We start from the raw sequence: 15,027 nt of genomic DNA on the forward strand, positions 1-15,027 counted from the left end.
ACTATATCACAGTAGTTCTTGCATGGTTTGAATAATGTAAGCCAACTATTGATTCTAAATTATTTAGTAAAAAAACAGAAGTGTTATATCACAAATGATCATAGTTTTATAGATGTTAGGCAAATTTTAAACTTAATTCTAAAATGAGTAACAATAATATTACATTTCATTCTGTACATTTTGCAACAACCACAATACAAATATATGGCTATCCCCAATTATCTGAGCAGAGTTGGGAATAATATATTCAAACTCCCTGTATGTTGCACTTGGTAGCTTGACTTCTAGATACTTCATGGCCATGGCAATATACTTTCCTTAAGCAACCTTCTTCTGGGATGTTTTCCTGCTCCTAACCAGATTTTAATCCACTTCGCTTCTGGAGATCACGAAGATCGATATGTACCATAGCCTCCTTCATAAACCTTTGTTATTCACATGCACAATTATTTCAAGATAGGAATCTTAACTTTTACACCTAACCATTTTTAATTTTTACAATACTGATCACAGAATATTAGATAAGTTTTTAATTATTGTTATATAACTATAAGAACAACTCCTCTGGATCTTGACAAAGGCTCTTCTAATTCAATATTTTATATCACACTGAAGCCAATTGGATGTATTTGGGAAGTCACAGAACTGGAGAAGAAAGTAAAAATCCCTTTCTACTGTTGATTTCCAACAATCAGTGCCCATGATTCAAGAGAAGTAAAGAGCTATTTATTTTAGTAGCTATTGATATTGTCATCTCTTTCCTATCTAGTCTACTTTTAAAACCTGACAAATTAGCTACCATTATTTGAGTTAGATTTCAATTTTCCTCCACTAGCTCAAGACACCATACTTCCATCAACATTAAGAGTATTCTAAAATTCTCTTAAAGTTGGTTGTCTTAGCTTCACAGTAGGTTTTTTTCGCCCCAAAAGTAAAACAGAAATTAAAACTAAATGTCAGGAATAATAAATAATAATCAATTCTTAATTTCCAGATTGCTGTGTCTTAAGACAAAACGTCCTTTGAGGATTTAAAGGAATAGATTGCATTATTTTTTGGTGTTTATTTTAAATAGTTCAAAAATAGAATATTAATAGGTATTAGAAATATCTCACAGAATATTTGCTGAAATGATACTTGCTATTTGAGCAAGAATATAAATTGAAAGAAAAACTATTCCCATGTTTAAAGTTTAATCCAAGCATAAAATGAGAATCATTCTTACTTTCAGAGAGATGGATAACATCAAATGGCTGCAGAGTTGGGGCATTATCATTGATATCCACAACTTCTATCTCTACAGTGCAAATAGCAAATAGCCCAGGAGTTCCTTTGTCAGCAGCTTGTACAACCAACCTATTAGGGAATCAGTAAACCTGGGATTATTGGCTGCCAGAAGCATTACACAGGTTAATTAATATACTAATTATTACAAAGTGTCTGAAAAATTGTCACTTTTTTTTCCAGTGAAAATGTTAGTATAATAAAATCATTTGTGAAAGATAATCCTGTATTTGTCTATTGGTGGTTTTAAAAAAAAAAAACATAAGCAACTGAATGGATTTTCTTAATTTATAGAATGACATACTATGTTAGTAATTGATTAGAACAGTAGCATTAATAATTGTTTTATAATTCTTTTTTAAGAACCTCGATCCAGATGTTATCACTCATACACACACACACACACACACACACACACAATGGTTTTCTGTTGAAGCACCTGGTCTACTCCAATATGGGAGGGAGCATACTGCTTCCCTTTCGCCTTTCAGCTCCAATCCAGGAGCCCTCAAGCAGTCGCATTAACGACAAACCATTTTATACCAAATAATATAAATTTGAGATATATAGGTATAGGTATAGATATACTGTAGAAATATATATCATGTACATTTTTAGTTTTGTAGCACTATTTCTCTCTCTCTCTCATCAGATAGATAGATAGATAGAGATAGAGATAGATAGATATAGATATACCCTGTTTCCCCCAAAATAAGACATCCCCTGATAATAAACCCAATTGGGCTTTTGAGCGCATGGCAATAAGGCCAAGCGCTTATTTCAGGGTTCAAAAAAATATAAGACAGGGTCTTATTTTCTGGAAAACACGGTAGATACAGATATAATGGATTTAGATATAATGGAAGAGCCTTGGTGGTGCAGTGGACTAAAGTGCTGTTAAAGTAGCACTTAGCTGCCAACTTACTGCAAGTTCAAATCTCACCAGGCTCAAGGTTGACTCAGCCTTCCATCCTTCCGAGGTAGGTAAAATGAGGACCCGGATTGTGGGGGCAATAAGCTGACTTTGTATAAAAAGAACACTGCTTAGGCAGGGCCGAAAGCCCTACTAAGCAGATATATACAAAAGTATGAAGGCTATTGTTTAACGCATTGTAAGCTGCCCTGAGTCTCCGGAGAAGGGCGCATATAAATCAAACCAATAAATAAATAAATAAATAAATAAATAAATAAATAAATAAATAAATAAATAAATAAATAATGAGAAAGAGAGAAATAGTGCTACAAAACTAAAAATGTACATGATATTCTTATTGATTTATATACTGCCTTTTATGCAGGAATTTAAGACAGCAAACAGTGCTCCCTGCTGCATTTTTTCTGCAATAGTAATGTGATATGAACCTATATGAGCATAGACCAAGAGGAATGGTACAGTATAAGCAATGGTGAGAGAAAAAAAAAATATGTTAGTATAAATTGCATTGAAAAATCCTACTGGTTTCAGTATGAGGTCATTCCATACACAACTTGATCACGTCACGTGACGTATCGTGACTTTTTTGTCTTTGTGGAGCTGGGTGGGCATGGCCTGCATGTGGCGCATCCAGCTTGTGGGCCACCACTTTGACACCCCTGCCATAAGGAAATTCACCTGAGATAATATCCAATTGGACTAAGTAGTGTCTTACTAAAAAATACCATCTATTGAGTTCAGTGGGACTTCAACTGCTTTATAATCCATGTAAAGTTTAAATATGCAAACATTGAGATGGATCAAATCTAAATTCATTCTCACTGAAATCAATGGGATTTTAATGAAAACATAGTTTAATTACCTCATTGATTTCTTTGATACTAAAATAGTCCGTTCAGTTTTGATTCACCTCATTGACTTCCTAAAGCAATAAAGCATTATACAAAAGTAGTAAAACTCTCTTAACCATACTACTTTACAACAATAACTTCTAAGTTAAGGCAAAATATTCTTCAAAAGATTAAATAACTTTAATTGGTAACATTTGCACAGCACTTTTTATGTTGATACGTAAAGAACCACAAAGTTCAATAAAAGCTAGAACAAAAGAACAGGACTAAGCATAGACACAAAGACTTAATGGAGTGAATATGCTTTCTATATTGTAAATAGTCTTAAATTGATATACGTCAGTTTTATCATTTCAAATGTATTAATATATTGTACATGTTTGAAGTATAGCAGAATATACATTGTCAAATAAATATGGAAAATTTATATTCCCTTTCATCTCTGATACAATAACCTCCTTTCAAAAAGTAACAAACATTTGTTTTCCTTTATTCATATGTCCCCTCACAAATAGATCGGGAAGAAATGGAGGTAGTGACAGATTTTATATTCCTGGGCTCCAAGATCATCGCAGATGGGGACTGCAGCCAAGAAATTAAAAGAAGCCTGCTCCTGGGAGGAAAGATATGGCAAATCCAGATAGCTCACTAAAAAGCAGAGACATCACCCTGCCAACAAAAGTGTGTATAGTCAAGGCCATGGTTTTCCCAGTTGCAATGTATGGCTGTGAAAGTTGGACCATAAGAAAGGCTGAGCGCCAAAGAATAGAGGCCTTTGAACTATGGTGCTGGAGAAGACTCCTGCGAGTCCCTTGGACTGCAAGGCCATCAAACCAGTCAGTCCTAGAGGAGATCAACCCTGACTGCTCTTTAGAAGGCCAGATCCTGAAGATGAAACTCAAATACTTTGGCCACCTATTGAGAAGGAAGGGCTCACTGGAGAAGAGCCTAACGCTAGGAAAGATTGAAGGCAAAAAAAGAAGAGGACAACAGAGAGGTGGCTGGATGGAGTCACTGAAGCAGTAGGCGTGAGCTTAAATGGACTCCAGAGAATGGTAGAGGACAGGAAGGCCTGGAGGACCGTTGCCCATGGGGTCACAATGGGTCGGACATGACTTCGCAACTAACAATAACAACATTTATATATCAGGAACGAATATTACAATTTGATTATAGGATTATAGGATTCTATTGCCATTCAATAGAACCAGTATAGAACACTGGTTCTATACTGGATTTTTGTTGTTTAAAAATGGTCAGAACATATTACTTAAATTACAAACTTGTATTTAAGTTTCTAAACAGCCATAATTTCATATTATGCCTAGAATATTTATAAGTAAGCTAAATGTTGAAATACATACTAATCTAACCAATTTCTTAAATTTCAGTGTTTGAAAAACACGATAAAATATATAATCAAGGGCATCTAGATAAAATCTGTTGTCAACAGTTCCCTCTGAAATTCATACTTTCAAGTTTTTACTTTTCCAGCATTTTTCAACAACAGATCATTGTAGTTTCAGAAGTTTTTTTAAAAAAATTCAGACTTAAGGTTGGTTATAGTTTGTTCAAGGAAATGCATTTTAAAAGCAACAATTTATTTTAGAGCACATGAAATCACTTCTAATTGTGCATTCAGTAATATGTTTAGAAAAAAAGCTTTGGAAATTATTTCCAGACATACTGAATTAGATACATCAGGAAAAAAAAACAAACCCTCCACAAATATGATTTAGACTAGCATTAGGCAATCAAAAACAGCCTCATTTGTACGTCCACCATCTTGAAACTGTGCCACCCAAATTTGATGGTAAAATGACTATATTTCACCTTCTGCAACTTTTTTACATTTATTTTGTTTTGAAATAATAATAATAATACATACTTCGTCTTTCTTATCAACAATTATTAAGTCTGATTGATAAGAAAGACAGATGTCTGGATAATGGATGTGGCATAGCTGGAGGTGTGGTGGTTAAACAATATCTGCCTATCCAGGTCCTTGAGAAAGACACAAATGTCAATTCCAGTCTAACTATCTGACTGACTGTGTAACCAATCATGATAATAAAGGTGGAATGGGAGCTCAAAGCCTTCGAGAGGCGCACTGCTCTCATTTTCATTTTTAAATCCTCCAACTCCCTGAAAACAGAGCCAAAGTGTCTTCCAAAATATGAGCTGGAGTTGTTGGGACTGGGCTTTTTTATTCTGAGGATGAATAGGAGCAGTTTTCCACTTTCCTCATTCAGTACACACGTATTCTCCCAAAGGAGGCTGGTAAATTCACCTTCACCTGTTTCTATGATGTCACTATATCATGATGTGGCCTACTATATCATGGCCTACTGTATTTCTCCAGAAGATCAGGAACCCACATCCCTCAAATGCTGCCGAACTATTTTAGATGAAACCTCAAGAGTGCTGATGAAAGAATCTTCACCAGTGCCTTTGGAAGTGGCAAATGTCATACCATTAGGTTATGTTTGTTAAAGGTCAGTGTTGAGAACGATTCCAAGGTGGAATTATGGAGAGCTCTGCCATCATGTAAGCATTAATGTGCTAGATCAAAGGTATAAAATATGCGGCCCGGAGGCCAAATCCAGCCCATGATAGGTTGCAGAGTTGGACTGGTCCCTGCCGCCCCAGGCCCAGCCACTCCCACCCGGTACCGTGATGACCACGCCATGCCCACCTCAGCCCCTCAAGGGCAAACAAAACCCCAACGCAGCGGACGATGGTTTGACACCCTTGTTCTAGATGGACCACCATGTGATTTGACAACTTCCTATGATTCTGTGTCAGAAAATGAGATTCACAAATCATATTATCAAATACATAAAAACGTGCGCTCCCCAAAATACTTAACAAGTAACAAAGTAAGTAAGACTGATATACCATATTTCTGCCATAGAGTATGACAAGAAGTATTGAAGGACACAGGTAACAAAACTAACAACACATCATCCATTATTCACATAACATACAACTACACACAACATATTTGGTGTAGCTATGGTCCAAATTCAGAAAAAAAAATCATATGTATAACCCATTTACATATCCGTATTGTATTTGCTTATAATATAAGTAACACATTTTCAAGGCTCATGTCAAACATGATATAATATAGATTTTATAATCATTACAAACCTATATAATGAAATGTCTTCACGATCCAGGGCCATATTTGTAGATATAATTCCTCGTGATGAATCAATAAGAAATACTTCATTTATATTCCCAAATAAAATAGAATATTCAATTTCTCCATTTCGTCCACTGTCAGAGTCTGTTGCATAGATCTGTATGGGTACAAAATCCATGCTAATCTTGAGGCAATAAAGGTTCCAGGACAGATGTCTGCCATTCTAGAACAGAAAACGGCCTATGATGCTAGTAAGTGACGTTAGCTTAATTTTTTTGTTTTTCAGAATATGTTTTTGGTCATATTTTGGTCATGTGTGACAATATGTGCATATATAATTCAAATGTATTTCATCAACAACTTATGAAATACATCTCAACAAAATAACTTATAGACAACTTTTATCATATTTGAAACCGCTGAAATAATATGTGTAGTAATCTAATGTATTTGTAGAGAGTTCCAAATCCTAAATTTGTCTTTTGAAGTTTTCTGTCATTCACACCTGAACAAGAAGGGGTAACAATGTGCATGGAAGCTCTTGGCTAGCTTCCTAAACTCTGGTTTTAGGTTTCCATTCAAACAGGAATCACATATCCATTAGAAGTTCAGCAGTTTTCTTTCTTGATTTTGCAGTAGTATTTCTTCTTACAATGCCTTCACATGCAATACACTACTGTACTACTTTCTTGGTAACTTAAAGGGAAGATGTTAACACTTCCTGTCTGCCTCTGAAGGCAATCTGCTAGAAAACTAGTGGGCTACCTTGAGTAGTTGGTTGGCTATTGTAATAAAAGATGGGTCAGGGATCTGATCCAGCAGGGTGATGTTTGTATCCTTATTGTAAGGTTTTTGAGTGCAGCTTAGAATCTGATAAATCCAATGAAACTCTGAACACGAGGCAACTGATAATCAGTTTTATTTCTGATCAGAAAGCAAAACTGGGCGACATTTTATCTCCCACCTTAAACAGAGCAGGCAGAGAGAAAAAGAAAAAGCCGAAGCTGCCACGCACAAAAACGTTTTCTTGAACTTCTTATAGTTTACACAGCTTGCACAGATCGTCAGTGTTAGAAACATAATTTCATATCGATGATTTCATGCAAACCTCATGATTTTCTCAATGGTCTGCAAACAAAGGACCTCGGAAGGGGAAAAGAATACATTTTCTGGCATATAGCCCAGAGCTTTGTTAGAGGGTGCTATCTTACATTAGGTTGCTGAGAATACACATTTTGCATTTCACAATAAGTTATTTAGCTAGGCTACTTGGCAGCCTGGAGGCTTTATCTATGCAGGTAGAGCATTAGGTCACAATGGAGCTTTTCTCAGCAGCAAGGAATATCAAAAGTTGAGTTAGGTACACTCTGTACATGCTCTAATCTTTCATTATGTTCTTACCTGTGTAATATATGCATCATAGGCTTGGGCTTCCCAAACTGATGCTCTGATATAGCTTTGTTCAAACTGGGGTGCATTATCATTAATGTCCTGTAAGAATACTGTGACACCACACACTGCTGAAGCCATGCTATTTTCAGCTAAAACTGAAAAATGCACTTCCTTTCTGATTTCATAGTCAAGAAATTCAGTACGTTTTACTGTAATTTCACCTAGAGACAAAAGAAGTTATCTACATCAGACTGTTACACATGCAATGAAAATGATTCTTTCATTACAATTTCTAAATTAGGGTGTGAAAATGAAAAATTATTCTGGGAATTTGGTAACAAGTTCGAATCTTGAAATCTTAATAAAATGGTTCTTACAAAAAATAATGGATAATAGTGAGGTATACCATCTGTTCTTACTTAAGTTAAACAATAGAGCAATCAAAGATATGTAGAATATTTTTGTCTTTTTTGTTTGTTTGTTTGTTTACCACAAAAGCTTGGTTATGGCAGCGGTCAGCAACCTGTGGCTCTGGAGCCACATGTGGCTCTTTCATCCCTCTGCTGTAGCTCCCTGTTGCTGGTCGGTTCCACAATTGATAGGGCTTTTGGCTAGGATAGGTAGAAGAAAAAGGATGCCACACTAGGAGGAGACTCTATGGTGGGGGGACCAGACTTCCGGTCAGCAGAGGAAAAACGACGCCATGCTAGGAGGAGACTATGGTGGGGGAACCGGACTTCCTGTCGGCTCCAGAATTGAATGGGGGCTTCCGGTTAGGACCTTTGTGGCTCTTTGAGTGTTTAAGGTTGCTGACCCCTGGGTTATGGGGTCCCTTTCCTACAGCCTGAAAAAATATAAAGCAGGCCAAAACTCTTACTCTTCAGAAAACCAGAGTCTTAATAGCAAAATTAAAACGTATTAATATTGTTTTAAATTTTGTATTTTTTGTATTTTATCTGCTGGCTGTTCACTGCCCCGAGTCTTTCGGGAGAAGGGTGGTATACAAATGTAATAAACATAAACATAAACATAAAATTAAAAAGTATATATTCAATTCTATATAAATAGAAATGTGTGCATCCTTGCAATTGAATTGAAGCATGTATGTCTTTTAAACCACATATAATTGAAATAAATACCAAATCTCAATTCCAGAGAACTAGAGGGGTACACAGCTTAGAATGGGTGAAGCAGTTTCTTCCAATTTTCCAGGTCAATACGATTATCTTTGAAAGGGTTGGGCCTCACTTTCCCCATGTGGTGGGATGCCAACTTGGTAGATTAATGTGGGTATTAGCCTTGAAAATACTGAGTTACAAGACACAGTGCCAGAAAAGAGGCCCTCTGTGTGCGGATCATAGAAAAGGTATAAGTTGGCTATACAAAAAAGGTTAGCTTTCCCTATAATGAAAGACAGAGAGAATAACAGATTTCAAGAAAACAGATATAGAAACCAGTAAGCTCCAAGATCAAAAAATGGCACAAATTCTTTGGACCAAAAAGACATTTAAAGAGCATAGCTGTATGTCCCATCTTTACATTTCTCAATCATCATCATCACCATCATCAAATTGCAGCTTCCTGCAATAACACCAGCGGAACTGCAAAAAACTGTGCTACTTGGAACATCATACATTTTAAGAAGGTACTTGGTTGATACCTAGGATGCTGGCAGCAACCCGTATCAACCATTAGCACAGTCAATAGTAATTGTGATGCATTTCTGAATGTTTAGTTGACTGAGTTTCATGTTTAATGAATAAAGTAAATAATAATAATAATAGTAATAACACTGTTATTACCATGACGTGTTGCTAAGATCATTCACTGGAAATTGTGCCAGAAGTTTGGATTTGAGTACAGCAAAAACCACTGGGAACATCAGGTTGAGAAAGTTTTAGAGAATGAAAAACTCAAAATCTTGTGGGACTTTAGGATTCAGACTGACAGGCACTTGGTCCACAACACACCTGACATAACAATAGTTGAAAAGAAAAAAGTATGGTTCATTGACATTGCAATACCTGGTGATGCACGGATTGAAGATAAGCAGCAAGAAAAAACCACAAAGTGCCGGGACTTGCAAATTGAAGTTGAGCGACTGTGGAAAAAGAAATTGTGTGTTGTCCCGATTGTAATTGGAGCCCTTGGAGCAATACCCAAAGGGCTACCTCGCTATTTAGAAATTCTAAATTTGCCAGACTTGAACATTTTGACTCTACAAAAAACCACCTTACTCGGAACAGCTTACATCCTCCGATGATACCTTAACAGTTCCTAGGTCCTTGGTTAGGACTCGAGCTGCTGAGCTATTAACCAGCCTCAAAGGCTGTGAATCTCACGAAAGATTAACCAATAGTAATAACACAACTTTATTGTCATTGTACAACACAGTATACCTATACAATGAAATTCACTTAACACCCGAAGACCAGGTCGAACACACATAACAATCCCCAACCACACCCCCACCCACCACAAATTCCCCACCCCTAAACCACCCAAACATCCACAACAGATCAAGTAATGCTGCCCAACAGCTCACTGATGGTGGCCCTTTAGTTCATTGTTGAGTGCAATTATAGCTCTGGGATAAAAACTATGTCTTCAAGTGAATTAACCTGTGGTTTAAAGTCAACGTATGTATCTTCCTTGTGAATCACAAGACAGTGGTGAAATCCATATTTTTTACTACTGGTTCTGTGGGCATGGCTTGGGTGTGGTGTGGCTTGGTGGGCGTGGCTTGGTGGGGCGTGGCAGGGAAAAGATACTCAAAATTCCCATTCCCACCCCACTCTGGGCCCAGCCAGAGGTGGTATTTGCCGGTTCTCCGAACTACTCAAAATTTCCGCTGCCGGTTCTCCGAACTGCTCAAAAGTTCCGCTACCGGTTCTCCAGAATCTCTCAGAACTGCTGGATTTCACCCCTGTCGCAAGATAAACTTTGCAAAATCAAAGGTGGACATAAAGGAAAAAAAACCAGGACAGGTGATTCGAACCTATACTACAAAGAAAGTCTACCATGGATTTAAACTGAAAGAAGCAAAACTACAGAGACTTTATCGCCTTTAGAGAGCACTAATGGCCAATATAAGCTCATTTAGCCAGCTGAAATTTCAAGAAAATTCATATGTCACTGACAGATACTTAGGATAGACTATAGGCTTCTGTGGTCATCTTAGTTACTTGCCCCCAGAATTCCCTTACATGGTGGCATTTCTTCATGACAGGCTGGATGCTGTAACAGCAATAACAACATGCACTATTTCCTAATCAGCAAGTATCCTAGTTAACAATTATTCAGTTATGTTCCTATTTGGGCATATGCCAGTTTCCTAGTATTGTACCCTATTCAAAGCTGTATTGCACAGCATGCTGATACAAGTAAATCATGCCTCAAAATAATTTAAGCAAATCATCCCCACAGAAATGAAACCTTGGGTGGATATGAAATATATCCTGATTACTCTGCCAACAAAAAGTCAGGCAGTATATAAACTATTTTACTTTGTTTTGTTTTGTTTTTACTCTATTCTATTAGCTGAGGAGTTGTTGAAAACATCTTTTATAAATGTTCCCAAATGTGAACTTGATTTAGATTAAATAAGACAGTCATGTTAATAAAATAATTGATTATTAAAAACATACTTGAGGTTTAACTAAGCAGTAGATCTCTTTTTCCACAGCCAGGAGCAAATTATGTTTTCAGCAGTCAGCTGGTATTCATTTAGTATATAGCAACTTTTCTCATAAAATCTAGCCTGTTTCATCTTAAAATCTTTAAAACATAGTTTTATGTTTCAGGTCATTTTCTTTTTGACTTCAGCATTTGGGGAATACAAAATATACTTTTAATACAAAATACAATTCAATTCTCACAAATATAGAAAAGGTTTACATTCCTTTTTGTGATCAACCTGTGTAAAATGTTGATGTTAAATACTAAATTGGATGGAAAAATCCATCTTTACTTTGTTTAATTTGGTAAATAAAATTGATAGGAAGTTCACAATTGTTGTACCCATATCAGAATAAATGAAATCTTAGATTTTTTTAAAAAAACACATTATTGGAAAAAGTATTTCTCATCAGTACAATTAACGGGCTAACTGGAGAACTGATAAACAAACCTAACTTTGAATGAAGAAGTGATGTACGTAATCCGCACTCTAGACACATACTGTATAAAACTACAGACAGATAGATCTTCAATGGAGATTCCATAACACCACCAGCAAAAGAGATACCCTGTGAATCTCATCCATAATTTTGGAACTCTCTTCCATTTGAATTCCAAAATCACTCAGGCAGTGGTGAAATGTAAAATTTGTTACTACTGGTTCTGTGGGCGTGGCTTGGTGGGGGGTAATGTGACTGGGTGGGCATGGCCAACTTTTTTTTTTTTACTTTTTAAAGCATTTTTTCTACAACCTCTTTGGCTGAAGAGGTTGTAGAAAAAATGCTTTTAAAAGTAAAAAAAAAAAGCCTCTGATAATCGCACAGCTCAGCTGGGCATGGGGGGGGGGGGGACAGGGATTTTTGCTACCGGTTCTCTGAACCACCTGCCGCCATGGCTATCTGGGTCCGAACCAGGAGCATTTCACCCCTGCATTCAGGGCTAAAATATACTTATATATTCAGAGAATTATGTGTATGCTATTTGTAAGATGGAGTAATATAATGATGTTGAAAAGACCTTGAATTGTATCAATTCAATCTGAAAGTGGCAGTCTGAATACTCATACATTTATATCCAAAATTTTTATATACAATAGATATTTTTAAAAATTATTAACACCAAACAAGATTTTACTAGATTAGGATTTTATTTTAGCATTTGGGATAAGTTGACCGTGAAATGTATTTGCATTTGTTCCTTCTTCCTCAAGACAAATCTTGCTGGACAGAGCCAGCTGCAAGGCTCCATGTGTAGTGTAGTAACTAACTCTACTATTCATTCAACTTGTCCCATGTGGGCTTCTGTGTTGTATGAGGAGGCCCTTTCACTATCTTCATGGAGCAATCTATCAAGTGAGCTGTTGAAGTATATTGGCAGTACTCAGTTATTGGTACCATAACTGAGATGTTCCTTCACTGAGATTATAAAAGAGCTGAAACATTACTGTGAACCTAGTAGTGTGAGTGCAGGTCTCCTTCCAACTCCTCCTGAATCAGCTCTTCATGTCAAAAAAACCTCCAGCTTTCAGAAAAGCAACACGGAGTGAATACCTGTGCGACCAAATGAGAAGGAGCAACACATACATCGCCTATGAAAGGAAGAGGGAAGAAGTCCTTGGGAGGATGACTCATAGTTTCCCAAATCTCATCCAACATTCGTAGATTCAAGATTTCATTATTTTTTGTTTTCTATGGTTATATACTGGCATAAAATCATCAGCATGAAATTAATAATTGTGACCATCTTATAGTCTTTTTTTTTAGAGATTCCTTTTGTTTGCTTTAAGAATAGCAACCGTTACTTTGAAAACATTGCATAACTTGGGTCTTATTAGTGCATAAAGTCAGAAATTGCTTTGGGGAATTTTGAATGAAATGTTTGGGTATTTTTAGGTATCTAAGATAAAAAATATATATATTGCTGACCTTTGCTATTGAGATCACTATAGAAGGATAAATCTCAATTCAGATGAACTTTAAGGAAAGAAACCCTACTTAAAATTTTATTTTAAGCAAACATCGTTTTTAAGATTAAAACTAAACCCATTTTTTACTGGAATTTAAATAAATAACCACTAACCCCTTGTATGATGTTTATACAAATGCAATCATAACTCCACTGTGGAAAATATTTTCCTAAAGCCTCAAATGATTTTAGAACATATGAAGAATAATAGGCTAATTTACCTGTGATGGGATGAATATAGAAAATATCCTCATGTTCACTGATGATTGTATATTTTACATTGTTTTCCAACAAACTTTGGTCATGAGCAGCAACGGTAAAAACAGAAGTACCTGTGAAAGCAAATATTAAATTTATTCTAAAAGATGTTAAAGTATGAAACAAGTTAAACTGATAACTGGTGAAATATATTTAGTGTTTACAGGTATATGTGTTTACAGCTTGTTTCTTCCTACCCAGACTGTAACAGCTTCCAGATACTGGGTCACGACATTAAATGTACGAGTCATTGGGCCTGGTATAGTATGTAGCTATTCAACTATCATTATTTAGTAGTGACGCAAATCCTGAACCAATAGTTTGCTTCTGTGAGTGGTCTCATATAGAAATTAAACAGGATGGGGAGATCACCACACTATGGAGCATATCATCAGGGAGCATCTATCAGCCAGATATCTTCCCAACTCTACAATCCTTATTGGGCTTTCCCATTATGGAGGGTGTGGAATGATCAAAGAATAATATTGCCAACTTGTTGTAGTCTGGCCAGAAGAATATTGCGGTTGACTGGGTCAAAGTTTTCCAAGAGATCGAGGAAGATGAGGATGGTCTTGCTTCCTCCATTTAGGTCCCACCTTTAAGTCATACTGAGACCTGAATCTCAGACCTGACAAAAAGAACAAATAACTTGCTTCTTCCAGGATTCTCCGTAATTGTCACTCCATCACTTTCTCCACAATCTCTCATACAAAGCAGATATTGTATATAACTTAGTAATTGTTCAATATTAGTAAGCGCAAGCCAGGCCTCTTAAGGAGAGAGCAGAAGCATGATTTAACACAGGAAGATTTAAGTTTATAAAGTTCTAAAAACAATTCTGACAGAGGAAAACACATATTTTTCCTGGCACTTATATGCTTTTTTATTTTTATTTTACTCTTTGAATTTTTTCAAAGTGTACCAGGAATCTATATATATAAAAGCCAAATACCACTCACTCATCACAAAATCTCCAGAACAGTAAAGCCTACAAACTTGAAATTTGGCATGTATGTTCCTCATGGCTTTTAGGTACTTGCTAAAAAAGGATTTTTCGAAATGACCATCAGAACATTAGTATTTCATATACAGTATATTCATATATTCAGTTTAATTCATACGCTCTAATGCTACGGAGTTAGACGTTCTACTCTACCTCCCCACCTGAAAAGAATTCTGTTCCAACTGCCAGTTGGCGTATATTAACATACTCTGATGCTATCCTTTCGCTAAACCGGGCATGGGCGTGGCCAGCGCGTGACTCATCCGGCCTGTTGGCTGGGACATTCTACTCCCCCTCCCCCTCTGTTCCAACTGCCAGTTGCCTTATATTACCCCGTTCTGATGCTATGGAGTTACACATTCTACATTAAGTTTCAGTCTTTAAGTGTCAATTTATCAAGCCCGCTCACATAGTTTCATAGCAAAGCACGGGCATCCAGCTGGTAATGGATAAAACAATAAAATATAGCTGCCCTTTGAAACATCATAATCTAGGACATTAGATTAGCCCTGAC

General features: G+C 36.4%; 1 protein-coding gene across 1 annotated transcript; it reads right to left on the minus strand.

Annotated features, from left to right (window-relative positions):
- Nucleotides 1–115: 115 nt before the first annotated feature.
- LOC139320580 (protocadherin-23-like) lies at nucleotides 116–14,533 on the minus strand. The gene is made up of 6 exons (XM_070948957.1): nucleotides 14,470–14,533; nucleotides 13,474–13,584; nucleotides 7,619–7,830; nucleotides 6,223–6,374; nucleotides 1,226–1,356; nucleotides 116–138 (listed from the first exon to the last, which is right to left on the minus strand). Exons 1-6 carry the CDS (start codon nucleotides 14,531–14,533, stop codon nucleotides 116–118), a joined length of 693 nt encoding a protein of 230 aa, XP_070805058.1.
- Nucleotides 14,534–15,027: the final 494 nt, after the last annotated feature.

The sequence above is a fragment of the Pituophis catenifer genome, unplaced genomic scaffold (genome assembly GCF_029215685.1).
Source record: "Pituophis catenifer annectens isolate HBS135680 unplaced genomic scaffold, rPitCat1.0.hap2 SCAF_8, whole genome shotgun sequence".
In the NCBI taxonomy this organism is placed as follows: domain Eukaryota; kingdom Metazoa; phylum Chordata; class Lepidosauria; order Squamata; family Colubridae; genus Pituophis; species Pituophis catenifer.